General features: G+C 51.8%; 1 protein-coding gene and 1 long non-coding RNA gene across 6 annotated transcripts; one reads left to right on the plus strand and one right to left on the minus strand.

Moving 5' to 3' along the window:
• Window positions 1-14,292, plus strand: LOC145513300 (uncharacterized). Its single transcript, XR_014059284.1, has 3 exons — window positions 1-467; window positions 2,241-2,329; window positions 13,462-14,292. It is a non-coding gene; the product is annotated as an uncharacterized LOC145513300 (long non-coding RNA).
• Window positions 10,711-25,268, minus strand: PGF (placental growth factor). Of its 5 annotated transcripts, none has more exons than XM_081509241.1 (7): window positions 24,846-25,268; window positions 23,583-23,616; window positions 19,050-19,246; window positions 17,934-18,010; window positions 15,962-15,991; window positions 15,794-15,856; window positions 10,711-11,453 (listed from the first exon to the last, which is right to left on the minus strand). In XM_081509241.1, exons 1-7 carry the CDS (start codon window positions 24,918-24,920, stop codon window positions 11,426-11,428), a joined length of 504 nt encoding a protein of 167 aa, XP_081365367.1. In that variant the 5' UTR covers window positions 24,921-25,268; the 3' UTR covers window positions 10,711-11,425. The 5 variants fall into 5 exon arrangements, with proteins under 5 accessions (XP_081365367.1, XP_081365366.1, XP_081365370.1 ...); XM_081509240.1 differs by having other exon boundaries at window positions 23,583-23,619; XM_081509239.1 differs by lacking the exon at window positions 10,711-11,453 and adding an exon at window positions 13,419-14,907 and having other exon boundaries at window positions 23,583-23,619.
• Between the last annotated feature and the right edge of the window lie 1,614 nt (window positions 25,269-26,882).

Genomic DNA, 26,882 nt, shown 5'->3' on the forward strand with positions numbered 1-26,882 from the left:
AGAAACATGCCATCTTGTTTCCCTGGAGCCTCATGGCCTGTGAGGTGGGGCCTACAGACAGCTAGCAGGGACCAGGCTCTCATCTGCCTCAGTCACAGCCAGTGTTGGGTGGGCTGTGGGGGGCCAGGAGGGGAGCTCCAGGCTCCTCTGAGGAAAGGGGAGGTTCAGCTTTCTCTAGAAAAAACAGCTGCTGGGCTTCAGTGCTGACAGAATCATCTTTCCACACCACGGCCCTGTCCTGTCACCGCCCTGTCTGGAGCCTTGGTTTCCCACCAGAGTGTGCGGAGGGGCCTGTGCTGTGGACCCACCTCATAGATGTCTGGCCTGCTTCTCAGATTTGGAGCAGACACCGTTCGCCTCCCCGCCTCCTCTCCTCTGTGCTCCATCCTGAGACGAGATGATATGGTGAGGGGTAGAGAGCACAGGTTCTGGATTCGGATCTGGATTCAAATCCATTCCAGTCACTGGTCAGTCACGAAATTCTGGCTCACTTAACTTCCATTGCTTTGGACACACCTGGTCCTCAGCCTTTGGGCTTCCCTGGTGGCTCAGAGGGTAAAGAATCTGCTTGCAATGCAGGACACCCAGTTTGATCCTTGGGCCTCAGCTTCTTCATTTGCAAGATAAGGAGACAGAAATGGATTATTTTTAAGTTTTCTTTCAACCTTGAATGCCAAGATCACACCACACTCATGCTTAAAACATTTCAGTGCCTCCCACTGCTTTGCAAAGTCCTAATTCCGTAGGACGGTGTCTGGGGTCCAGCTCACCTTCCCCTTCCTGCCTTTTCCATCTGCTGGTACCTTAGGCATCACATCAGCTACACTGAACCACTTGAAAACCCCTGGCTTTTCTACCCCAAGTCTTTGTTAATAGGTTGTCTCCAACCTGTTAATGGGTTTCCCAGCCATCTCCCCACACTCAATCTGGCCTATTTCTCAGTGTCACTGCCTTTGCAAAGCTGACCCTGATTTTCTCCATGTGTACATTGGTTCAGATTTCTTTAATAGCACTCCATCTGGATTTGTTGAATCTACATGGACTTTTTCCCTTCTATTGTGATCATTTGTGTGTATCTGATTCCTTTGACTCTCTTTTTAGGGTCAGGGAAAATGTCTTAGCTATCTCTGTATGTGTGTGTGTGCGTGTACTAAGTCACTTCAATTGTGTCTGACTCTTCGTAAATCAATGCACTGTAGCCTTCCAGGCTTCTCTGTCCATGGGATTCTCCAGGAAAGAATACTGGAAAGGGTTGCCATGCTCTCCTCCAAGTGATCTTCCCGATCCAGGGATCGAACCTGCGTCTCTTATGTCTCCTGAATTGGCAGGCGAGTTCTTTACCACTAGTGCCACCTGGGAAGCCCTAGCCCTATATATATCTATATATACAGAAAAATATAGAAGCCCTGGCCCTATATATATATCTATATATATAGAAATATATAGCCCTATATATCTCTATATATAGCCCTATATATCTATGTAGATATCTATATATATAAGAAGCCCTATATATATCTCTGTACAACCCAGCTAATCCAGGTTTTTCACTGGGCTCCACTTCTGCCTAAGAACATTAGGGCTGGACATCCCTGGTGATCCAGTGTTTAAGAATCCGCCTGCCAATGCAGGGGGCATAGGTTAGATCCGTGGTCCAGGAAGATTCCACATGTGCTGGGGCAACTAAGCCTGTACACCACAACTACTGAAGTTCATATGCCTACAGCCTGTGTTCTGCAACAACAGAAGCCACTGCAATGAGAAATCTGCCCACTGCAACTAGGGAGCAGCCCCTGCTCACTGCAACTAGAAAAAGCAATGCAGACCCAGTGAAGCCTAACATGAACAAATAAATAATTAATTTTTAAAGAAAAGAACACTAGAACCTTTGGGAATTCCCTGGCAGGACAGTGGTTAGGACTCTGTGCTTCCACTGCCAGGGGCTCAGTTTCAATTCCTGGTGGGGGAACTGTGACGCCACAAGCCACAGAACTAAGAAACCAAAGCAAAACAAAAAATTAGGGCCTTCAACATTAGCAAAGTAGTGTAGCAACATTTCCCAAGTCACTTCCTTCACACCCCATACTTATCATCAGAAGCTCCAACAGAACACCAAGCTCCTTCTCTAGCTCCGACCCTGATGTCTTTTATTTCCCTCTCCCATTGTGCCTTCTCTCTCTTGGTTCTCAGGTAGACATCTTAGCCTTTCTAACCTCTCTCTTTATCCTTCTTTCTTCCAGAATGGGGTTTTCTTCAGTAAGTGGGAAACTGGAAAGACTTTGAGCAGATACCCCACATCCAAGGGCAAAGGAGAAGCCCCAGCAAGACGGTAGGAGGGGTGAAATCACATTTAGAATCAAACCCCATACCCACCACAGATGCTCAGAGGGCTCAAACATACCTTGTGCACACCAGGATCCAGAGACCCCACAGAGACTGAGACAGAACTGTGTTTGGGTATCTCCTGAGGTACAGGTCAGCAGTGGACTGCTGCAGGGTTGGGGGCACTGAGTGTAGCAGTGTATGCATGGGACCTTTTGAAGGAAGTCGCCATTATCTTCATTACCTCCACCATAGTTTGGCTTCCCTCAAATAACAGGGAGGGAACACAGCCCAGCCCTCGACAGAAAATTGGATTAAAGATTTACTGAGCATGGCCCCACCCATCAGAACAAGACCCAGTTTCCCCCTCAGTCAGTCTTTCCCAACAGGAAGCTTCCATAAGCCTCTTTCCTTCTCCATCAGAGGGCAGACAGACTGAAAACCACAATCACAGAAAACTAACCAATCTGATCACATGGACCACAGCCTTGTCTAACTCAATGAAACTACGAGCCATGCCATGTAGGGCCACCCAAGATGGATGGGTCATGGTGGAAAGTTCTGACAAAACTGGAGAAGGTAATGGCAAACCACTTCAGTATTTTTGCCTTGAGAACCTCATGAACAGTATGAAAAGGCAAAAAGATAGGACACTGAAAGATGAACTTCCCAGGTCGGTAGGTGCCCAATATGCTACCGGAGATCAGTGGAGAACTAACTCCCAAAAGAATGAAGAGACGGAGCCAAAGCAAAAACAACGCCGAGTTGTGGATATGACTGGTGATGGAAGTAAAGTCTGATGCTGTAAAAAGCAATATTGCATGGGAACCTGGAATGTTAGATCCATGAATCAAGGCAAATTGGAAGTGGTCAAATAGGAGATGGCAAGAGTGAACATCGACATTTTAGGAATCAGTGAACTAAAATGGACTGGAATGGGTGAATTTAACTCAGATGACCATTATATCTACTACTGTGGGCAAGAATCCCTTAGAAGAAATGGAGTAGCCATCATAGTCAACAAAAGAGTCCAAAATGTGTACTTGGATGCAATCTCAAAAACAACAGAATGATCTCTCTTTGTTTCCAAAGCAAACCATTCAATATCACAGTAATCCAAGCCTATGCCCTGACCAATAATGCTGAAGAAGCTGAAGTTAAACGGTTCTATGAAGACCTACAAGACCTTCTAGAACTAACACCCAAAAAATATGTCCTTTTCATTATAAGGGACTGGAATGCCAAAGTAGGAAGTCAGGAAACACCTGGCATAACAGGTAAATTTGGCCTTGGAGTACCGAATGAAGCAGGGCAAAGGCTAACAGAGTTTTACCAAGAGAAGGCACTGGTCATAGCAAACACCCTCTTCCAATAACACAAGAGAAGACTCTACACATGGACATCACCAGATGGTCAACACTGAAATCAGATTTGTTATATTCTTTACAGCCAAAGGTAGAGAAGCTCTATACAGTCAGCAAAAACAAGACTGGGAGCTGACTGTGGCTCAGATCACGAACTCCTTATTGCCAAATTCAGACTTAAATTGAAGAAAATAGGGAAAACCACTAGACCATTCAGGTTTTACCTAAATCAGATCCCTTCCTGCTATACAATGGAAGTGACAAATAGAGTCAAGGGATTAGATTTGACAAGGTGCCTGAAGAACTGTGGACGGAGGTTTGTGACATTGTACAGGAGACAGGGATCAAGACCATTCCCAAGAAAAAGAAATGCAAAAAGGCAAAATGGCTGTCTGAGGAGGCCTTACAAACAGCTATGAAAAGAAGAGAAGCAAAAGGCAAAGGAGAAAAGAAAAGATATACCCATTTGAATGCAAGTTCCAAAGAATAGCAAGGAGAGATAAGAAAGCCTTCCTCAGTGATCAATGCAAAGAAATAGAGGAAAACAATAGAATGGGAAAGACTAGTGATTTCTTCAAGAAAATTAGAGATACCAAGGGAACATTTCATGCAAAGATGGGCACAATAAAGGACAGAAATGGTATGGACCTAACAGAAGCAGAAGATATTAAGAAGAGGTGGCAAGAATACACAGAAGAACTGTACAAAAAAGATCTTCATGACCCAGACAATCACAATGGTGTGATCACTCCCCTAGAGCCGGACATCCTGGAATGCGAAGTCAAGTGGACCTTAGGAAGCATCACTACAAACAAAGCTAGTGGAGATGATGGAATTCCAGTTGAGCTATTTCAAATCCTGAAAGATGATGCTGTGAAAATGCTGCACTCAACATGCCAGCAAATTTGGAAAACTTAGCAGTGCGGAAAAGGTCAGTTTTCATTCCAATCCCAAAGAAAGACATTGCCAAAAAATGCTCAAACTACCACACAATTGTACTCATCTCACACACTAGCAAAGTAATGCTGAAAATTCTCCAAGCCAGGCTTCAGCAATACGTGAACCGTGAACTTCCAGATGTTTAAGCTGGATTTAGAAAAGCTACAGGAACCAGAGATCAAATTGTCAACATCTGTTGGATCATCGAAAAAGCAAGAGAGTTCCAGAAAAACATCTACTTCTGCTTTATTGACTATGCCAAAGCCTTTGACTGTGTGGATCACAACAAACTGTGGCAATTTCTTTAAGAGATGGGAATATCAGACCACCTGACCTGCCTCCTGAGAAATCTGTATGCAGGTCAAGAAGCAACAGTTAGAACTGGACATGGAACAACAGACTTGTTCCAAATTGGGAAAGGAGTATATCAGGGCTGTATATTGTCACCCTGCTTATTTAACTTATATGCAGAGTACATCATGAGAAACGCTGGGCTGGAGGAAGCACAAGCTGAATCAAGATTGCCAGAGAAATATAAATAACCTCAGATATGCAGATGACATCACACTTATGGCAGAAAGGGAGGAGGGACTAAAGAGCCTCTTGATGAAAGTGAAAGAGGAGAGTGGAAAAGTTGGCTTAAAACTCAACATTCAGAAAACTAAGATCATGGCATCTGGTCCCATCACTTCACGGCTAATAGATGGGGAAACAGTGGAAACAGTGAGAGACCTTATGTTTGGGGGCTCCAAAATCACTGCAGATGGTGACTGCAGCCATGAAATTAAAAGATGCTTCCTCCTTGGAAGAAAAACTATGACCAACCTAGTCAGTTTGTCAGTTCAGTTGTTCAGTCATGTCCGACTCTTTGCAACTCCATGGACTGCAGCACGCCAGGCCTCCCTGTCCATCACCAACCCCCGGAGTTTACCCAAACCCATGTCCATCGACTTGGTGATGCCATCCAACCATCTCATCCTCTGTCGTCCCCTTCTCCTCCTGCCCCCAATCCTTCCCAGCATTAGAGTCTTTTCCAATGAGTCAACTCTTCACATGAGGTAGCCAAAGTATTGGAGTTTCAGCATCAACATCAGTCCTTCCAATGAACACCCAGGATTGATCTCATTTAGGATGGACTGGTTGGATCTTCTTGCAGTCCAAGGGACTCTCAAGAGTCTTCTCCAACACCACAGTTCAAAAGCATCAATTCTTCGGCGCTCAGCTTTCTTCACGGTCCAACTCTCACATCCATACATGACCACTGGAAAAACCATAGCCTTGACTAGACGGACCTTTGTTGGCAAAGTAATGTCTCTGCTTTTAAATATGCTATCTAGTTTGATCATAACCTTTCTTCCAAGGAGTAAGCATCTTTTATTTTCATGGCTGCAATCACCATCAGCAGTGATTTTGGAGCTCAAAAAAATAAAGTCTGACACTGTTTCCACTGTTTCCCCATCTATTTCTCATGAAGTGATGGGAATACCAGACAATCTGACCTGCCTCTTGAAAAACCTGTATGCAGGTCAGGAAGCAACAGTTAGAACTGGACATGGAACAGACTGGTTCCAAATAGGAAAAGGAGTACATCAAGGCTATATATTGTCACCCTGCTTATTTAACTTACGTGCAGAGTACATCAAGAGAAACGCTGGGCTGGAAGAAACACAAGCTGGAATCAAGATTGCTGTTAGAAATATCAATAACCTCAGCTATGCAGAGGACACCATCCTTATGGCAGAAAGCGAAGAAGAACTAAAGAGCCTCTTGATGAAAGTGAAAGAAGAGAGTGAAAAAGTTGGCTTAAAACTCAAGTTTCGGAAACTAAGTCCATCCTAGACCGCTTATGAAAAAGCAGAGACATTACTTTGCCGGCAAAGGTCTGTCTAATCAAAGCTATGGTTTTTCCAGAAGTCGTATATGGATGTGAGAGTTGGACTATAAAGAAAGCTGAGCACCGAAGAATTGATGCTTTTGAACTGTGGTGTTGGAGAAGACTCTTGAGAGTCCCTTGGTCAGCAAGGAGATCCAACCAGTCCATCCTAAAGGAAATCAGTACTGAATATTCATTGGAAGGACTGATGCTGAAGCTGAAATGCCAATACTTTTGCCACCTGATTTGAAGAGCTGACTGATTTGAAAAGACCCTGATGCTGGGAAAGATTGAAGGCAGGAGGAGAAGGGGACGACAGAGGATGAGATGGTTGGATGGCATCACGGACTCAATGGACATGAGTTTGAGTAAACTCTGGGAGTTGGTGATGGACAGGGAGGCCTGGAGTGCTGCCGTCCATGGGGTTGCAAAGAATCGGACACGACTGAGTGAATGAACTGAACTGGAAAGACTTTCATGTGCTAATATATTTTGCCCCTTCACACATGTATCCATTACAAAATTCCTGGTCCTAGTAGACTCAAAAAATGTTTACGAATGAATGAATGATCAGGGTAACCAGCTCACATGCATAATTAAGACCAAACTCTCTTCTGGCCTTCTCAGTGGTATTTGTACCTCTGGTCTCATGCCCCTAGGGTCCATTCTCCACACAGAAGGCAGAGTGAACTTTCAAAAAATGTGCAGATTATCACTTTGTTTCCTTGCTTGAACCCCTCCAATAATTTCCCTCCACATTATAACAAAATTCAAACTCCTTACCCTGCAAAGCCCTTCACAATCTGCCTACCTCTAACATCACATCTCACAGCCCTTCCTCCCTTGCCCTTCAGGCTCCAGACACACTGGGATTCCTTCCAGGATTTAGCATCAGCTGTGTTTTATGTTTGAAGGGCTCTTGTCCTGCTTTGGAGTAATCGTCACATGACCATAACTTCACCATAAAGGTCACCTCCACAGGGAGGCCTTCTGTGACCTCCTGGTCTAGAAAATGTTCCCCAGACACTGTCTCATCACCTTTCCGTATTTCCATGAAGCCTCCATTGCTGCATGAAAACTGCCTCCAAATACTCTGTTATTATTTTATTTTATAATTCAACAATGAGGAAATCAATTAAGGTACAGTGGGCACAGCTTCTCTCTCCTCTCTCTTTTTAATTTTTTTTTAGTGGGAAACAATTTCCTTATTTATTTATTTGGATGTGCTGGGTCTTTGTTGTGGTGCACAGGGTCCTCTTGTTGTGGAGCAGGGACTCTGGAGTGTGCCGGCTCAGTAGTTGCAGCTCACAGACTGTTGCCCTGCAGCATGTAAGATCCCAGTTCCACAAGCAGGGATTGAACCCACTTCCTCTGCAGTGGAAGGCAGACTCCCAACCACTGAACCACCAGGGAAGTCCCAGTCTGTCTGTTCTCTAGGGGATCTGAGGGTTCATTTGAGATGACTGTAATGCCCGGGAGTTGGAACAATTGGAGGCTGACTGATCCCCCCTGCCTCCTCCCCACACATCTATATTGCTGGCTTGGGCTTCCTTCCAACATGGTGACCTCACCATAGTTGGACTTCTCACATGGCAGCTCAGGGTTCCAAGAGACCAAGGCAGAAGCTGCCAGTCCTCTTTAAAGGACTTGGAATCATTATAGGGTCCTTTCTGCCATACTCTATTGGTCAAAGCAGACCCAGGTCTACTCAGATTCAAAGAAAGGGCCATCTCTAATGTGCCAGACCCATACGCTGGCAATAAGAACGTTTTCTCATTAATTTCTCTGTTTACATGTATCAATTGCTTATTGAGCAAGCCACAGGAATACAAACAAACCAGTTTCTTTCTCTCATCCTTGCTTCTAGATGAACTATGTTGATTCTCCTTTTCCTGTTTCTTAATAGCATCTTGGGCAGATCTTCTAATGTTCCTGTCACTTTAATTTATTAAAGGCCTGGCCTCATCTAAGCTGGTTCATCTAATTGAAGGCTAACTCCTTTCACTCCTGGACTGAACTCGAGCGAGCGGAAAGAGGCATGGTCCGCCCTTAGACCCCTCACCACTTTCCTGTCCAAAGTCCTTTTCTCTTTTTTACAGGGTCAGGAAGGAGAAATCAGGGGGAGAATTCCTCTTAGCAGAGGCCATTTCTTCTCTAGCTGTGAATGTACCTGGTATGGTAGGCATTGAGATGCCAACTGTTCTGTAGGTGCACTGCAGGGTTACCCCATTACTCTGTTCCCTATTATGTTCCTTTTCCAGGTCTATACTTGACACCCCCACTCAGCGATTGCCCCAAACCTACGCCCACAGCCTGTAGCCTATGGGGTCTCTTCACCTGCAGGTTTCCCTCTTGGGAGACCATGGGCAAGGCAGCTCACAGCCATTCAGCTTCCCCACGTCCCCCAACCTGTAAGAAATGACTGCTGGATGTCCCGAAGTGTCCCCTCTCCCTGTCCCCTGTCACCATTCAGTTCTCCATCTCTCCAAACTCCAGCCAGATAGAACACGGGCTAATCTGAATGGCAAATCCAGCTCCAGGGAGAGGAGGGGAAGACACCAGCAACCCAGATATCCAACGACTACCCCTCCCTCTCTGTCTGTTACCCACCCACCCCTGGCCCTCTGCTTATGGAGACTGAAGAAGGGTGTGCTGGGTGATGTTTGAGCCTAGCAGGACTACTGCAGCCATCTCTTATTAATCATAAATCCTGTAGACAGATGTGTCCAGCCCCAAATTGCTGATTCTTTGTTTTAAAAAGTGTGAGGTTGCTTAAGACCCCTTTCTTTTAAGCGCTGGGTCCAGTCTCCAATGTAAAAAACAATGAAGTCCACTCCACATCCTGAATCCATGATTACAGTCCATGTCTCCACTCAAATACGAGATCCATGAGAGCAGGTCCTGTTTGTTTTATTCCCTACTGTGTCCCTGGTGCCTAGGTACACAGTTGGAGCTCCACAAAGAGATAAAGAGCAAAAGAAAAGGGCCTGCTACGTCCTGAATGACCTGAAAGGATGGCCAGGGTGGTCAGATGCACCAGTCAGCTCCCTTCCTACTGGCTCCAGCTGTGAGGTTCTGGCCACAGATGCAGAGTTTTGCTTCTGGCCTCTGGCTGCTCCCCTGGTCTAGTTCTCTCCAGGGGTGGCTGGTCTGGGTGGGGAGGCAGACCTCCATGTGGGTGACTTGTGAAGCTGAGAGCCTGGGACATGCTACAAGGGCTGGGGTAGTGTCCCTGGGGCCCCATCAGAGCCTGACTAAAGGGGAGGGCTGCTTTTCTCAGCTATCCATCCCTCCGAGGCAATGGCTCGGAATGGGTGTAGCCCAAGAGGGAAGAAGCAGAAGAGAAAATACCTTTTTCCCACAAAGCATGTCCTGTGGGGCCGGCCCACACCCACTCTGTGATCGCCGGCCAGAAGCACACTCTGACCGGAGTGTCCTCCAGGGCGGCCCAGGCCTCAGTGGTGGATAGACCACCAAGGGCAGCTGCCTCGGCAGGGCTACCCCACCCAGACCATCCCTGGCTTCCCTCCAAAGCCTGAGGAGGGCTCCGTCCCCGGGCCCTGTGGCTTTATCTGAGCAGCTTGCAATCAGAGAGAACAGGGAGCACCCTGTCCCTAAACACAAGAGAAAAACAGACACACCTTGGGGATCGGAGGCTGAAGAGAGTCAGATAATAAGTGGTTTGGATTGGGGGGGGGGAAGCATTTTTTTCCTCCTTTCATGCCAAGACATTCAGGAGGAAACAGGAAGATGGGAGGTCCAGGGCGGAAGAAATCAGGCAGCATCTGCCAGTCCCTGTATTCAGCAGCCAGAGAGGGCTGGAGGTGGTGCAGTTTAGGTCCCTGGAGCCAGGAGCTGTGGCACCTGAGAGCCGGGCATTGGGCTGGGCTAGGGTGGCCCTGGGGAAGGTGGCAGGTGCCAGGGGAAGAGGACTGCACTCTTGAATTTGAGGGTGTTCAGGGGTGGCTAAGGCCTGGGCCCCCAAGTTTAGGGCCAAGCCTCCATTCTGGGAACCCCTCATTATCGGAAGAGCAGGCCTCAGGGTTTTGCCTAAAGCATCTGGAGAAGATGCCGCAGGGAGCTGCAGGCTGGACCCCACCCCCGCCCCCCACCCCCAGGCAGCCTTGGAGCCCAGGGTCCTCTTTCCTTTGTCCCCCTTCCATTTCCTGCTGTCGCCCGCTGCTCTGGCAGGAACACTCCCCTGGAAAGCAGTTTCAGACTAGAATACTTTATTCAAGAGAATCTGGCTTGGCGGTCAGACAGCCACGCGAGGGCAGCTCGCTCCATGTCCAGCTTGGAGCCCACTCTTTGCCTGTGTCCTTGAGAGGGGCGGGATGATGATGCCTTGGCCACAAAGAACAACGTCCCAGCACAAGCAGCAGTTAAGAGGTGAGGCGAGACCGAGGGGACGAGGAGTGGCAGAGGCCCCCCAGGCAAGCACTGTTCTCCAGAGCTGAATGTCCGACCTCCAGGGTGCAGAGTGGCTGCCCGCCCACCCTCTCAGCAGGGCCAGGGTGGCCAGAGCAGGGGCCTCCACCCCCCACTTCCACCAGGAGCTGCCCCAGCAAGGGTTGCTGGTCTGTGCGGAGCCCAAGGTTCCGGGAGGGCAGGCGGTGGGTCTCCAGTCCTTCCTTCTCCAGCCTCCTGGAGACCCCTGGGGCCTCTGGGGCCAAGCCTGCCCCTCACAAAGCCACAAGTCTTGCTCCTTCTCAAGCTGAAGCCACATGGGTCTGTCTTCTTTCTCTCACGTTCTGTTTAAGGCACTGAATTCCTGAGGGTCCTGTCCCATGGAGGGAGTGAGTCATTCAGCAGGGATACAATTGGCTAATAAATAGAGGGCAGGTGCCAGCAGGGAGGTAACTGAGAATGTGACGGTAATAAATACACGAGCCAGGTGTGGGGGCGTCTCTCTCCTCCGAGGGACTGGTTACCTCCGGCAAACAGTACCACCGCACCTGCCAGAGACCAAACACAGAAAGAGGGTATCAGCTCAGGATGGAGGGTGGGGTCCCTCCTATGGGAGGGAGGACTTCCCGGAGGGGAAGCTTGGACAGGGAGCACGGAGAGCCTGCAGTGCTCCTGGATCTCTGTTTGCACGAGGCTGAGAAGCAGCTAGGAACTGGCCTTCACCAAGCACTTACCCAGGTGCTCAGCCCTGTGCCAAGCACTCTCTCATTTACCCTTAACAATATTCCAGGAGAAAGGGCGCAATTACGATCATCCTTTGGCAGATGAGGAAACGGAGGCTCAGAGAGATTAAGAAACTTGCCCAAGGTCACACAGCAAGTTAGTGACAAAGCCGGCTTTGAACACAGTCTGGCTCCATGCACCAATACCTTTGGTTACTTTGGGGCAGCAATCTTCAAACGAGGATACTGGAACCCCTGGATGCACATGAAGTATTTTGAGTATTGGTGGTGTTAAAGGAATCTGCTCCCACCCTCTACCTGCATTCCGCCCAAAAACTGTCTGCAACAGAGGTCTATTTCCCATAATCTTGTTGCCAAAGGCCCTTCTCCCTCAGAAAGGAAGGAAGCTCCTGTTACAGTACTTTGCCCCAAGGTAAAAAGGATTCAGGGGGACACTGAATGAAAGAATAACTTGATAGATATTGGTGTAGGTGGTTGAGAAAAGAAATATGGTGAGCGATCGGGTAACCAAGTCTTTCGCAAGTCGGGTGGTTTCCACATCTGCTTTCAACAAAATTGAAGAGATTAGCTAAATTGTTAGCTAATATGTCAAGAGAAGTAAATTCTTACAGCAGATCACTTTCAGGTTTTCGGCAAATATTGATAACTTGGAAGGAGTTCAAATGATTGAGTAACACCCAGCTCCATTTACTTATTTATGTGAACATGGTTTTTCAATCTTTTCATCTGCAAAAAGTGAACAGGAATGGAATTACTGTTGAATTCTGTCTCAGTCTGGCAGGAGATAACGTTCACTGCCAGGTTCATCAACTAATTGAAAAGAAGTAGCTGCATCCATCTCATTGAGATGCAATCCCAGTAAGATTGATTGTCCTTTTGTGCTTAGCATCTAGTAAAATATAATGTATCTGTGCTGTTTTAACCAATGGGTGCTACTAATAATTACTGTGATAATTCATTCCAAGAAAAAATTTAATTTTGAGTTTTCTGCTCACTGAAAAATTTAAAATAATTCAAACTCATATACCATTGTTGTGGCAGATAAGTAAGACAAGGTGGTACATAAAAGATGTTTGACTATTTAAAAAATATTACATTAGGCTGAAATTCTGTGGGGAAAGTAAAATGAAAAGACATGTTCAAGGAAAAAAGAAGCAATGGAAATATGCAGCTATTAAAGGAGAGTGTTCGTGTATTTTTTGATGTTGTTAAACGATTTTTAAAAAGTGGATGATGGTATTAAATTAGGATGGCTTATTCCACAGGATACATCTGGAGAGTGATATAATGGCTTTATATTAAAATATTAATATATTACATCCTTTGCAACTATCTACAATGTTGATGAAAAAGGTTAATGTCGACTTAAAAATGAACAAGGGGGCACGTGGGCTTTGGAAGTTCTTTCAAGAGATTCCCGAAAGAAACATTTGAAGGCTGCTACTCCAGCAGCTAGGACAGGACGCTTTCCATCTGGGGCTGCCCAGTTGGGGAGCCCTGTGGGGACTGCCAGCCCTTCCCCTAGTCACTGCTTGGAACCAGGGGAGAAATAAGGGCTACATGCTTGCAGGGACCAACCTCCCCAGAATCCCTAGCTTTAGGGAGTGGGGTGGACGTGTCTGCTCCTGCAGGGACAGGCTCACAGGGTAGGACTTGGCCAGCCCCAGCCCTAAGACATGAGAAGATCTGTGCAAAAGATAGAACTGTGGAGACAGTCCTGTTGCTGGGAGGAGACTGGCCTTGAAGGAGAACCGCGGTGTGACTGGATTACTGCACATGTGAGCTACTTTATTTTTACTGTTTACTCTCACAGATTTGGAGTTGCCCTTTGCCAATTCTGCTCTCCCAACACTCAGGCCTGGACTCCAGCCACCTTCTCCAGAGGTGAAGCCAAATGGACAGGTAACATGGACAAAGAAAGAAAAGCAAGTAGACCACAAGGCTCCCTGGGAGAGTGAAAGAAATACTGGCCTGAGAGCCAGTGAGGGCCTCTACCTTCCCTAAGGCCTCCAGGAGGTTCAGTTCAGTTCAGTTCAGTTCAGTTCAGTCGCTCAGTCGTGTCCGACTCTTTGCGACCCCATGAATTGCAGCACACCAGGCCTCTCTGTCCATCACCAACTCCCGGAGTCTACCCAAACCCATGTCCATCGACTTGGTGATGCCATCCAACCATCTCATCCTCTATCGTCCCCTTCTCCTTCCGCCCCCAATCCTACCCAGCATTAGGATCTTTTCCAATGAGTCAACCCTTCGCATGAGGTGGCCAAAGTATTGGAGTTTCAGCTTCAACATCAGACCTTCCAATGAACACCCAGGATTGATCTCTTTTAGGATGGATTGATTGGATCTTCTTGCAGTCCAAGGGACTCTCAAGAGTCTTCTCCAACACCACAGTTCAAAAGCATCAATTCTTCGGCACTCAGCTTTCTTCACCGTCCAACTCTCACATCCATACATGACCACTGGAAAAACCATAGCCTTGACTAGATGGACTTTTGTTGGCAAAGTAATGTCTCTGCTTTTAAATATGCTATCTAGGTTGGCCATAACCTTCCTTCCAAGGAGTAAGCATCTTTTAATTTCATGGCTGCAGTCACCATCAGCAGTGATTCTGGAGCCCAAAAAAATAAAGTCTGACACTGTTTCCACTGTTTCCCCATCTATTTCCCTTGAAGTGATGGGACCAGATGCCATGATCTTAGTTTTCTGAACGTTGAGCTTTAAGCCAACTTTTTCACTCTCCTCTTTCACCTTCATCAAGAGGCTCTTTAGTTCTTCTTCACTTTCTGCCATAAGGGTGGTGTCATCCGCATATCTGAGGTTATTGATATTTCTCCCGGCAATCTTGATTCCAGCTTGTGTTTCTTCCAGCCCAGCGTTTCTCATGATGTACTCTGCATATAAGTTAAATAAGCAGGGTGACAATATACAGCCTTGACGTACTCCTTTTCCTATTTGGAACCAGTCTGTTTTTCCATGTCCAGTTCTAACTGTTGCTTCCTGACCTGCATACAGGTTTCTCAAGAGACAGGTCAGATGGTCTGGTATTCCCATCTCTTTCAGAATTTTCCACAGTTTATTGTGATCCACACAGTCAAAGGCTTTGGCATAGTCAATAAAGCAGAAATAGATGTTTTTCTGGAGCTCTCTTGCTTTTTCGATGATCCAGCGGATATTGGCAATTTGATCTCTGGTTCCTCTGCCTTTTCTAAAACCAGCTTGAACATCTGGAAGTTCACGGTTCACGTATTGCTGAAGCCTGGCTTGGAGAATTTTGAGCATTACTTTACTAGCATGTGAGATGAGTGCAATTGTGCGGTAGTTTGAGCATTCTTTGGCATTGCCTTTCTTTGGGATTGGAACGAAAACTGACCTTTTCCAGTCCTGTGGCCACTGCTGAGTTTTCCAAATTTGCTGGCATATCGAGTGCAGCCCTTTCACAGCATCACCTTTGAGGATTTGAAATAGCTCAACTGGAATTCCATCACCTCCACTAGCTTTGTTTGTAGTGATGCTTTCTAAGGCCCACTTGACTTCACATTCCAGGATGTCTGGCTCCAGGAGGTAACCCTGGCTAAATTTTTGGACTTAAAAAAAAAATTCTTACTTCTTTTTTTTTTTTTTTAATTTTTGGCCACACTCTGAAACATGTGGGACCTTAGTTTCCTGACCAGGGATCAAACCAGCAACCCATGCATTGGAAGGTGGAGTCTTAACCACTGGACCCCTGGCCTGTGTGTGTGCTAAGTCGCTTCAGTCGGGTCTGATTCTTTACCATCCTATGGACTGTAGCCCGCCAGCCTCAGTCGTAAATTTTTGGACTTTCTAATGCTAGAGTGTAAGCCCTGTAAGGGCAGAAATATTATTGGTCTGCCCACAAAAGTACCTGGCACACAGTAAGTGCTTGGTAAATGTTTGTAGATTGACTGAATGCTTGTTTGACCCCCCTGACCCTCATTCTACACACAGAAAAACTAGGCTCAGAGAGGTAATGTGACTTTCTCAAGGCCACACAGAGACTTAGAACTAAGCTGGGACGGCCTCCTGGTTCTTGTCTCGGTTCACCTGAGGCTTCCTAGGCCCTGGAATCTCTAGGTTCTGGCCCGCACCCTCCTTGCCATCCCTGGGCACCCCCGCGCACTCACAGGTGACAGTCTTTGTGTTTCTGCTCCTCTCTCTTCCTCGGGCCCCTGCCCTTGGGTCTCCTCCTGCAATAAGCCAAAAGCGTCAAGACAGAGCGGCTGGGGGCCCCCATGCTAGGTCAGGGGTTGGCAGGCCTGAGAACAGCCCAGTACCCCTGCCAGGCTGCTTACCTTTTTGGCTTCCTCTTCTCCCACCAAGGTCTGGAAAAACAGAGAGAGGAACGGAGGAGAATTAGGACAGCCGTGGGTGGGGGTTCCCTGGCCAGACTCCCCTGGTCATCACTGGGGCTGGCCCTGTAGTTGCTGATGAAGCCACTAGGGGGTAGCATGGAGCTAGTGAGGGAGAGATGCCCAGAGGCCTGGGGGCTTCCACTCCCACTCTAGGCCCTGGTGACCCCACTATGAGAGGTGCAAATGCCCTCCTGGGGGTCCTCTCCACACCCCTCTGCTCTCCTCTGCTTCTTGGAATCGAATCTAGGGACTGAGTCTGCTCTCTGCAGCCTTTCTCTGTTCACTTCCTTCCCTTGCACCTGCCAGGGTGCCCTTTCCTTCCAGAGTGCCCTGTGGGAGTCTCCTCGCTGACAGTGAATGAGGGGCAAGGCCACCTGTCAAGGCACAGTGCCACCACCCTACCCTTGGGACGTATGACGTTGCAGCAATCTCAGGGATCAGGGTGAGGGAGTGGGATGACGGGAGGTGATCAAAAGCCCCACAGTCACCAGACTTGTCCCGGCTCTGTCTCCCGGGGCCGTGGCTGTTGGCCCAGAAGAGAGAAGAAAGGTGGCCCTGTTGCTCAGCTCTCTGGAAGGCGACAGTCTTCCCTGGGAACCAGGGTGGGGGCGTGGGACAGCGTGGTGACAGTCAGCTTTGGGCCAGGGAAGGCTGTTCTAGGCTGGCCGTCTCCCTTGGGAGCCAGGGCAGGGTACCAGCACCTCCTGGGACTGTCTGGTCCTGTCTCTGCCATCTGGGACCAGTCAGAGACACTCTTGGACCCTTAATCTTCTCATCTGTCTGCCCCAACATAGAGGTTATGAGGGCAAAGGTGATGGGGAAGGTGAAAGGTCACTGTCTAGCACTGTGCCAAGGAGGATTTGCTACTGAACTGTTGTTACATGGCCAAGCCCTGGCAAGGGAGGATGGGAGGAAACAGATTGAGGCAGGGCCTCTAGCCGTGGTATAGGTCCAAGAGCTGTGGCCAGAGCCCCGGACACCAGGCAGGACCAAGCCCAGGGCAGTACTGGGGCTTCTGTAGAGTGTGGTAATGGCCATGAGAGGTAGCATGAGAAAGGGCAGGTTTAGGGGTCAACAGGCTGGGGTCACCCCACTAGCTGTGGCAAATCATGTAACCATAGCAAGCCTCGGTTTCCTCATCTGTAAAATGGGTGGTTAGGAGAACAAGGACCTGGTCTGTCTTGCTCATCACTGTATCCCAAGCATCTGAGACCATACCTAGCATACAGTAAATGCTCAGTAGATGTTTGCTGATTAAATCAGAAAACACACTCAGATCAGGTGCCCATGTTGGGTGAGGCACAGAGTAGATGCACCATAAACGGTGGTTCTCCCCCTCTTCCTGCCCCAAGATATGGCTCAGGACCTCTGGTCCTGTGCCTCCATCCCATGGCCCAGAGGTATCAGGAGTGCCCCTGAACCAGTCACTGGTGCCAGGCCTGCTGCTCCCAGTAACTAATGCTAAGAGTGCCTTGGGCACCAGCAGCAAGATGTGTTGGGGAGAGGCTCTGCCAGGTGGAGACTCGACTTTAAAGAAAGCCCGTGCTTCCTTCCCTCTGCCCCTTCCCTCCTACCAGGGTTTGTCTGTCTTTGAGCTCCTCAATCCTGTTGCCCCTTCCCGTGGGTCCAAGTGCCTTTTTCAGGGCCCTGGCATCCCCCTCCCAGCTCAAGGAGGAAGACAGCATGCCCAAGCCTGGCCAGTTTGGGAGGGACCCTGGCTCCCTCTGTCCGTGTGGCTTCTCAGTAGCTATGCTCCAGCTCCTGGGACCAGCTCCTTGCGCTGCTACCGGTCCCCGATTTTCCTGGTCTCCATCAACTAGGAAGGAGGCGCAGACTGCAGCATGGATGGGCAACCCCTGGCTGATGCCGCCAGGTGCGTGGGGGGCTGTCCTGGCTGCACCCGAGGACCCACCTGCAGTCACAGCGGACGTGCTGAGAGAAGCTCATCTCCACAAAGAAGGGCGAGTCCAGAGCACGGTACTTCACGAGCTGTGAGAAGACAAAGGTTGGGTGACTGGACTGTGGAGGTGGCCTGCAGATTTCCAATGCTCCGTCCAGCCACCCCTTGGGGAGGGCCAGACTCCCTATTTCCCACCAGCCTTTGTACTACACGGGCTTCCCTGGTGGCTCTGATGGTAAAGAATCTGCCTGCAATGCGGGAGACCTGGGTTCAATTCCTGGGTAGGGAAGATCCCTTGGAGGAGGGCCTGGCAACCCACTCCAGTATTCATGCCTGGAGAATCCCATGGACAGAGGATACTGGTGGGTTACAGTTCACGGGATCGCAAAGAGTCAGACACAACTGAGCTACTAACGCTTACTTACTTACTTCTGTACTACACACCCTCATTCCGCTTGGAGTGTGGGGCTAACAGCCCTCCTACCTGCCTGCGGACCTGAGGGAGGCTCCCATCCCCCCTCTTCCCAGGGCCATCAGCAAAGCACATGGTAGGAAGGTGGCCCGTGCTCTGAAGGCAGCAAGATCTATGTTCAAATCTTAGCTTTTCCACTCGCTAAGTAGGTGAAATATCATCTCTGAAGCTCAGCTTCCCTCTATGAAATGGGAATATCACTTGGCTCCAAGGATTGAATGCTGAGGTAACATTTCTGAAGCACAGTGCTTAGAAATTTCTGAAGTTTCAAGTGCTCAGAAAAAAAAAAACACAAGCATTGTGAGTGTGAGTGTGGAAGCAAAGCTCAGGGCACCAAAATGCTCCTGGTGTAAAAAGGAATGTCTTGAATCCGAACAGATTTCTTTCCCAACCTCAATCAGATATCTTGTGTCCTGGGATAGGGCTAAGCCAGGGCCTGAGAAAGCTGGTAAGGGAGGAGGAGTTGGGGCTCAAAGATGGGGTGGGGGCTCAAAAAGGAAGAGTGCTGTGGGTAAGAACACCTGGGTGTCAGTTCGGGTCCTGTGACCCTGGCCTGCCCTCTCCCGGTCCCCCCTCTCGGGGGGCAGGCTCTGTGGCCCTCTGAGCAGCTGTGGATGGCAGGGAAGGCTGGGATCCGAGCTGGGGCGTCTCCCTACCTGCATGGTGATGTTGGCTGTCTCCAGGGACACGCAGTGCAGCTGCTCATCGCTGCAGCAGCCGGTGCAGCGCAGCAGGGAGACGCAGGACGGGCTGAATAGGTGCTCCACCTCGCTAGGGTACTCAGACACGATGTCCACCAATGTCTCCACCGGCCGGCAGTAGCTGCGGCTCCACACTTCCTGGAAGGGCACCACTGCAAGGAGGCGCAGACAGCCGGCTCAGGTCCTGGGGCCTGGCAGGCCCTCCCAGGTTCAGCCCACATCCACTCCTCCAGGAAGCCCCCAGCCTACGTGAGCTCTCCCCCTGCTCTGAACTCCTTCTGTCATTCCTCTGGGATGACAGCTGCCCCCCTCCCCCCCGCCCCCACTCATCTGCTAGATGGAAATCCCAGGGGAACAGAACTTCTTAGGGGCTTGCGATTCTCGGCTCTGTTCTCAGCTCAGGTGCCGGCATCGGCCTCGGGGGCCTTGGAGTTCGGAGGAGCATGTCCTGGCAGTCTCCCCAGGCCCTCTGGATCTTTCTCAGTCCCTGACCTGGTCCTCCCTTGGTTTTGGGGAATTGGCAGAATACAGTTAGCTCTGCAAGTTCCGCAAGACTGGCTTGGAGAGTCCCGCAGGGAGGGTGAACCTTCCCCTTAGTCCTTATTTCCTCTCCTTTCTGGGCCAGCTCCTCCGCCTGGTGACCCAGACTGCAGCCAGCGATGTGTCATCCCCGCTCTCCATTTTCGGTTGGACCACCCTCGCATGGGCCCAGGGCTGCATCACTCAGATTCCTTCTTTTGATCCATGCTCCTTGCCCCCTTCTCATTTCTAACCAAATAAAGCCCACCACCCATTCCTCCGGGCCTGCCTCCCTGCCTCCTCTCCGAAGCCTTTTCCAACTTGTCCGATATGAACAGATGTTCCTCTTTTGAGCATAACTCAGCCCCAAGGGCTTGCTTTATCTCCGTCACTGGTGGCTTTTATCATTTTTACAAGCGAGTTGAGGCTCCTTGAAGACAGGCACCCAAACACCCAGTAAACACAGGCTAGGTAATTACTGATTGAGTAGATGATAGTTCACTGAAAATTATCAGGGACATCCCCAACCCCCACGATGTCCGGTGGTTGTGACCAGATCTTTGGAGGCCTGATCTGGAGTCTCTCAAAAGACGCTGCTCCTTTCAGGGAGGGCCTGGGGCCTGGACCCAAACACAGACTCGCAGGAAGTGAATAGCCAGAGCCAGGAGACTGGCTCCTGGTCCCGGCCCTGCGCTGGCTGTGTGACCTTGGGGAGGTCACTGCATCTTTCTGGGTGTATCAGTTTCTCCAGCTGGGGAAAAAGAAGCAGCCTGGGAAGAGATGGTTGCTAAGGGCTCCTCCAGCTCTGACAGTCACTCTGTGTCTCTGTGTGCACTGCGCACACGACTCAGCCCAGCCTTGAGACTGCGGGTGGAGACACATCGCCAATCCTGGGTCACCTTGCCCTGCACTAGATGGTCATTCTCCTCTGGTCGGGGAGGACAGGGGAGCTGGACCACCTGGGGTCCCTGCAGCCTCTGCCCTGGTGCAATGGCCGTTCCCAGCAGCCCCTCACTTCCTTCCACGGCCCTTCCTAGGAGGTAGAAGGGGCTGAAGTCCATTCTACTGAGCCTGCAAGGACGTGAGTCTCAGGGTAATCTCGGAGGAAAAATAAACTTCAGCCCTCTGCTAGGGGAAAGGCTGCAAGCCGGTGGAAAATACCCAAGAGGCGGTGTGTCCACGTGGAGCTGGCTGGGGCGGCACAGAGCAATAAACCGTGCTTATCTGGGCGTCTGCAGCTCCATTCTGCCCTGTCTGTTGCAGGGGCACTAGGGCTGGGTCCGGGGAAGAGAAGGGGACCAGAGGCCTCCCTGATCCTGCCTCTCCAGGCCTCTGGGCCACTCTCCCTGGACCCAAGCAGGAAACAAGGCCGTGTCCGCCAGGCAGCCCAAAGCCCCAGGAAGCTGGCCTTTGCAGGGAGAGGTCAGAGGAGCAGCTCCCTAATGTAACTCCATGAGTGCGTGTTTAGTCTAAAACCTTTATGAGCACTACATAACTCTCAACGTTTAATCTCTGCCTTGGAAAACGTAAATAACAGCAGAGGAATAGCCAGCTGCCAAAGTGGCATAGAAGGTTCAGGGTCCCGCCCTGGGACCAGCCATCAGGAAGAGCGCAGCAACAGAGGAGGGGCCCCAAAGCCCTCTACCATCCCACAAGCAGACTCCCGCCCAGCTGGGCTGTGGGGCCACTGCCAGGTTAACCAGAGCCCGGCAGGGCTGAGAAGGCAGAAGAGACTTCCTGTTCACCCCACGCCCACCACATGGACTGCGTCAACAGGACCCAGGCTCCAGGGCCCTGAAGCCCGGCACGTCCTGGGCCACACGGCCCAGACAGCGTTGGGAGAGGGCGGGGAAGGCGGTGGGCTAGGCCTGGTTTACCTGGTGGCCATCAAGGAAGAGGGCCGCTCATCTCTGGGGCTGCTGTCTGGGGATGTGGGAGAAACAGAGGGTGCTGGGCGAGGGGCCGGCTGAGAGAGTGAGATGACCACTCCCAGATGTGGGCTGAGTCCCTCAGCAAAGAGCTCTGCTCAGCTGCTCCTGAGAGCACTTCCTCTGGCCCCCGACCTGCTCAGAGGCCAGGGTCAGGGAGAGGAATGGGGCAGGGGTGGGTTGCCTATGACCCAGGCAGGCGCCTGGCTGCCCCCAGGGCTATGAGTAGGCCCTCTTGCCAGCCCCTGGGCAAGCTTCTGGTCTGGCTCCAGCTGCTTACCACCCAGGACAGAGGAGATTCCCGGATGGGAAATGTTTCATCCTGAGAGCAAGCTCCCGGGGAGGCCACTGGTTGGGGGTGAGGGAACACGACTAGGCAGAGCCACGGGGCGCCAGCCGGAACCCAGCAGGTATCCCCTCTGTGGTCACCGGCAGAGCACACAGCCTGCCTGCCTCGAGAGACAACCTGTTCATGCCTGCTCAGCTGTGAGCCATGGGGAGGCTCGGTGTCACGCACTCCAGCTCTGCCACATGTCCTGAGGGGTGTCTGAGCCTTTAGGCAACCCCAAGGGCCTCTCTGAGCCCCAGAGCCTTCATCTACAAAACGTGGAGAATATGAGTGCTTTCCTAGTTCACAGCTTGTGGGCAGGCACAGAGTTACAGAAAGTGGCCGATACTATTACCATGAATAGTAACAGTAAAAAGAAACAACGTCTGTGGCTGCAGAATACAGAGCATGCTGTCTCTTGTCTGGTGTTACGTGGGGATGTCATTTTCAGGGTTTTGATAACTGGGGTCCAAAGTACTTTCCCTGGTCACAATACAGGCTGCCTAATCGATGATGATGATGACAAGGGAGCTGCCCTAAAGGATTGACACTTCCAAGCCTCCTCACCTAGGTCCTTGGGATATATATACTCTTGGGACTCCTCCATGGAGTCAGAGAATCCTGCCACCTGGGAAGAAGAACCTTTAGATGTCATGTGGTCTAACACTCCCATTTTAGAGACGATGAAACTGAGGCTCAGACTTCTTTATCCAAAATATACTAAAAAGATCAAAAGGGTCATGGGGTGGAGAAAGGTGATGGGCCCCTCTCCAAATCCCAGAAAGCCTAATATTGTGCCAGTCCCAGAGGGGACAGCAGGGCGGTGGAGAGGGTATCAGTGAAATCAATGGCTGCTACTACCCCCACCTTCTCAATGCCCAAGGGGCCTGGGACTCAAGCTGGCAGAGCATGACCAAGTCCAGGAGAGGCTGGCTACCAGGTGGTAGAGGGAGGGTGTTCCCAGCATGCAGAAGCTACCACGCGTGTGCGTGCGCACGTTCCTACACGCTCCCTTTCTTCCGTGGGAAGTGGTGTGTGGCCTGCCTGCACGTCTCGGAGAGGCAGGGAGGGAGGAGCAAGGCAGGGGGCCTGGCATGGGTCTCCTGCCTTCTGCACGTATGTCTCTTTGGCAAATGTCTTGCCCTTTGAAGAGTCTCCCTTGATGCAACCTAGGGTGGGGAGTGGAGGGGCCGGGGAGGGCACGACTCACTCTGTCTGTGTGTAATCAATGGAGAGGCCTCCTCAGATGCCTGAAGTTCCTCCAGGGTGGCTGCTGGGAAGTCCTCTTGCCCCTCCCTGGTCCTCTTGATTGCTGGCCCACGGCAGCCTGCTTCTGGACCCTCAGTCTGGCCCTTGGCACTCATCACTGCACTGCCTTCCAAGACCCCATCTCCCCCCTTATATCATGCTGGGAAAGGGCTCTGAGCCAACTGTTTGGACACTGGGTATATGCGCTCCTGCTCTGCTCTCTGGGTGCCCGGTGACCCTGGCCCAGGAAGAGACCTCTCTAGGCCTCCAGGTCACAATGCAAGGGGGATCTCTCAGGCCCTGCCAACTCTGTCAGCTAGGGCCTCAGCCAGCTTGCAGACTCTTCCAACTTAATATCGGCCTGCACCAACTCTTCATGCCAACCCTTTCCCATTCGCTGCTGAGCCCTGGGATGTGAGGGCTTGAGGAGCCCTGCACCATGCCCTCCCCGCCCAGCCAGCTTACCTTCCGATGAAACGTTCCCAGGAGACAAGGCCCACTGCTGTGGACAGAAAGGTGCAGAGGTGAGGAGGACCACCTTGGGCCTCTGTGCTCTGGGGTCCTGTGCGTTGGCAAGAGCACAGAGGCCCCCGCCACCCTCCTGCCCACCTACTGCTTGGACACGCTGCCTCATCTCACGGCTCGCTCTTTCCAGGTGCAACTGACAACTTGAGGGAGCCTGGATGGGTCCCACTTTCTCTGGCCTCAGTTTCCTCATTTGGAAAGGGTGGGAGACTAGAGAAGCTTTTGGAGACCCATTTGCCTGCTATGTCCCAAAGATCTGGTGAGACTATGGGGGTCTCCCTTCTACCCAGCCCCCAGGCAGCCCGGCTAGGTCCTGTGCAGCTTGCCTTGGCCAGGTGCCAGAGCCCAGGGTGAGGCCATCAGCTGGTGGGAGCGGAGGCGCTGGAGCCGGTGGCGCCAGGAGCTGCTGCCGCTGGTAAAGTTACACCTCTAAGCAGCCCTGCAGCAGGCGGGCGGGCGGCGGGTGGTATGGCTCTCCTGCCCCCTCGTGGGACTTGTCCAGCCCACCCACTTCTGGGCTGGGGCCGGGGACTCCCAGGGCAGTGGGATAGGGCCATGGGGGTACCGTGGTGGGAAGGGAGCTTCATTGGCTTTGTCAGGATTTCACTGCCCCAGCTGGCTTGCAGCCAGACTCACCCAGCTCCTGGGAAAAGGGCTCTGCTGACTTCCCCAGGCCCTGCACTCAGGACCTCAGGCTGCTCACCCAGGGAAAGAGGGCACAGTGGGACTCTTGTCTCACCCCCCTGCCCCAGCCCACCCAGGAGCCCTGGGCTCAGCCTAGAGCCTTGGTGGGGGCAGGGCCCAGCCTCCCCCACCAATGGCCTCTTGGGCTGGCTTCCCTTCCACCAGGCCAGGTCAGAGGTCCTTGGGGCACCTGCCTGGTCACAGGGCCTCGACCCTGACCACAAGGCCAGGGACTTGACTGGGATTAGCAGAGAGATGCTTTTAGCAAAGCCACCGGGGGCTCCAGGGCCCAGACAGGAAACCTCCCTCCCTTCTCTGTGGCTTCCCTGCCCCCGCCAAGACAGACCCCAGGGGCTGGAGTCTGGGACAGTCCAGCCCGAGGTCTCCTCCCAGAGGACCGGGTCCGGCCTGGCTCCTGGGAAGCGTGTGGACATTCTTGGGGGTGCCATTGCCCTCTGTGGGTCTGGGATTTCAGAGCCCCGCCCCTTCCCATTCCCAGGCTTGGGGTGGGAGTCTTACCTGGGGGGGCACGGCAGGCAACGCTAGCCCCGTCAGGAGCTGCAGGAAGCAAGTGAACAATCTCATGGTAGGCATCTTCTCAGACGTACCAAGCCAGGGGGCTCCAAGAGAAAACCACCATGCTCATCTCCAGGGGGAGCCCCTGGCGCAGGACCAGAGTTGGATGGGGGCTGGATGCCCCCCTCACTGCTGCCCCGAGGTCCCCGTGGGCGGCCTGAGCATCCTCTGAAAGTCCTGGAGATTCTGGAGGCCCCCGCAGGTAAGGTTGATGCAGAGTCCGGCGGGGCCAGGCAGCGTGGGGCAGGCGGGTCCCTGGGAGGGCCGGTCAGGAGCCCCAGCGCGATCCCGGGTTCTCTCTCTCTCTCTCTCTTTCTCGTAGCCGGCCAGTGATGCCGCTTCTCGCTCAGACAGCAGCTCCCTTCTGGGACTTAAAGCTTGTTGGCGGCGGTGTTTCAGGGGCCGCGGACAGGGCGGGGCCGCACGGTCGCCCCGCCCACCGCCGACCAGGCTCCAGACCCGAGTCCCAGGGAGAGGCCGAGCCCAGCGGGGCCAGAGGGCGGTCGGGCGGCGTGGATCTGAGCCCCAGCTCCCTCGCCCGCAGTGCGTGGAAGGGGCGATCCCGACGCGGACTTGAAAGAAGGCCAGCCGGACCCGTGTCCGCATCCTCCCCGGCGACTCTCGGAGCCTGCTGCCGCCGCCGAGCACTGGGCACAATCGGACTCAGGCAGCACCCAGCGCGGGCCGCGGAGAGGGGACCACAGCTCGGCTCTTGGCCACCTCGGGTGCGGGGCAGCCAGGTCAGCTCGACGCCTGTGCCCAAAGCTCCTGATGTTAGCGGCCTCTGCAGAGATATCGCTTCAGACCCCCCAGGAAGGCAATGATTTGGTCTGGCACTTCATGGTGCCACCTTGTACCATCGCCATAATCCTCCAGGGTGAAGGAATTATCAACCCTATTCTATAGACGAAGGCGTATCCGACTCTTTGCGGCCCCATGGACTGCAGTGGGTCAGGCTCCATGGACAGAGCAAAGAGTCGGACAGGACTGAGAGACTAAGCACAGCACACAGCACATAGATGAAGAAACCGAGGTTCCAAGAGTGCCCCTGCCTGTACGTGTCATACATACATATGACCTCTTGAAAAGTGTGTGTGTGTGTGTGTGTGTGTGTGTGTGTGTGTGTGTGTGTAACTAAGCCAAGCCGTGTGGCTGTCTCTTCAGCCCAAGCACCATCCTCCTAGCCAGGCACTCAGACAGCAGGCACCCGCTGCGACTTCAGCACTATTTCCTCTTGTGGGAAGCAGTTTTCCCAGGCCTTGCCAGCAAACTGGCCACATGTGGGTTGGAGAGTGGCCGAGTGCAGCATTTCCTCCAGGTCCCAGGAGAAAGAGGAGGTGTTCCAGTGCAGCAGGGGTCTGTGTGTGTGTGTGTGTGTGTGTGTGTCTGTGTCTGTGCCTGTGTGTGGGCATTTAGGTGTGGTTGTGAAGGTCCCTCGTGTGCTCTCAGTCTCTGTGTAGTCTGAGTGTCTGTGTAAATGTCGCTTGTGTGAGGGTCTGTTCTCTGGGTATCTCTGTATGCCTGTGTGATTGTGTGTGTGGTGTGTGATTTTTCTGCTGGGTTTGGAAGTGTGTCTGAATGTGCCTTTCAGCGGGATTGTGAATTCGTATGCCTGCCCATGTCTTTGTATGTGAATATCTGGGCCGGCTTCTGTGGGTGACTGTGCATCTCTCTGCATATTTGTGTGTGTCTTCAAGGGTTCATCACCACCACCACCCACTGCTCACAGCTTCCTGGATGCAATAACCTGGCAGGACTTGAGGTCACGGGTCGGCCTAGGCTGGGGCTGGTGGGCGGCTGTGGGAGAAGGGGGAGGTCTGAGAGGCGGGCCCTACAGCTCACATTCCAGCCAGGAAAAGAGAGGCCACGGCAGCCCCAGCTCTCACCCCAGTGACCTCTGCGTCCGCTGTCTGCCCGCCCACCCATGTGGGGCTGCCCAAGACGCTACCTCCTGCTTGGCCAGCCCCAAGCCCAGAGGTC

Source organism: Giraffa tippelskirchi, chromosome 7 (assembly GCF_054371585.1).
Source record: "Giraffa tippelskirchi isolate mGirTip1 chromosome 7, T2T-mGirTip1v1.2.pri, whole genome shotgun sequence".
NCBI classification, from domain to species: domain Eukaryota; kingdom Metazoa; phylum Chordata; class Mammalia; order Artiodactyla; family Giraffidae; genus Giraffa; species Giraffa tippelskirchi.

What these genes read in the sequence shown, in the direction of transcription:
- PGF (XM_081509239.1), bottom strand. Translation starts at nt 24,920, where the DNA reads ATGCCTACCATGAGATTGTTCACTTGCTTCCTGCAGCTCCTGACGGGG. An exon ending in CAGCCAACATCACCATGCAG is followed by an intron (nt 18,011 to 19,049) that starts GTAGGGAGACGC and finishes GTCTTCTCACAG; the next exon opens with CTCGTGAAGTACCGTGCTCT. An exon ending in CACGTCCGCTGTGACTGCAG is followed by an intron (nt 15,992 to 17,933) that starts GTGGGTCCTCGG and finishes CTGTTTTTCCAG; the next exon opens with ACCTTGGTGGGAGAAGAGGA.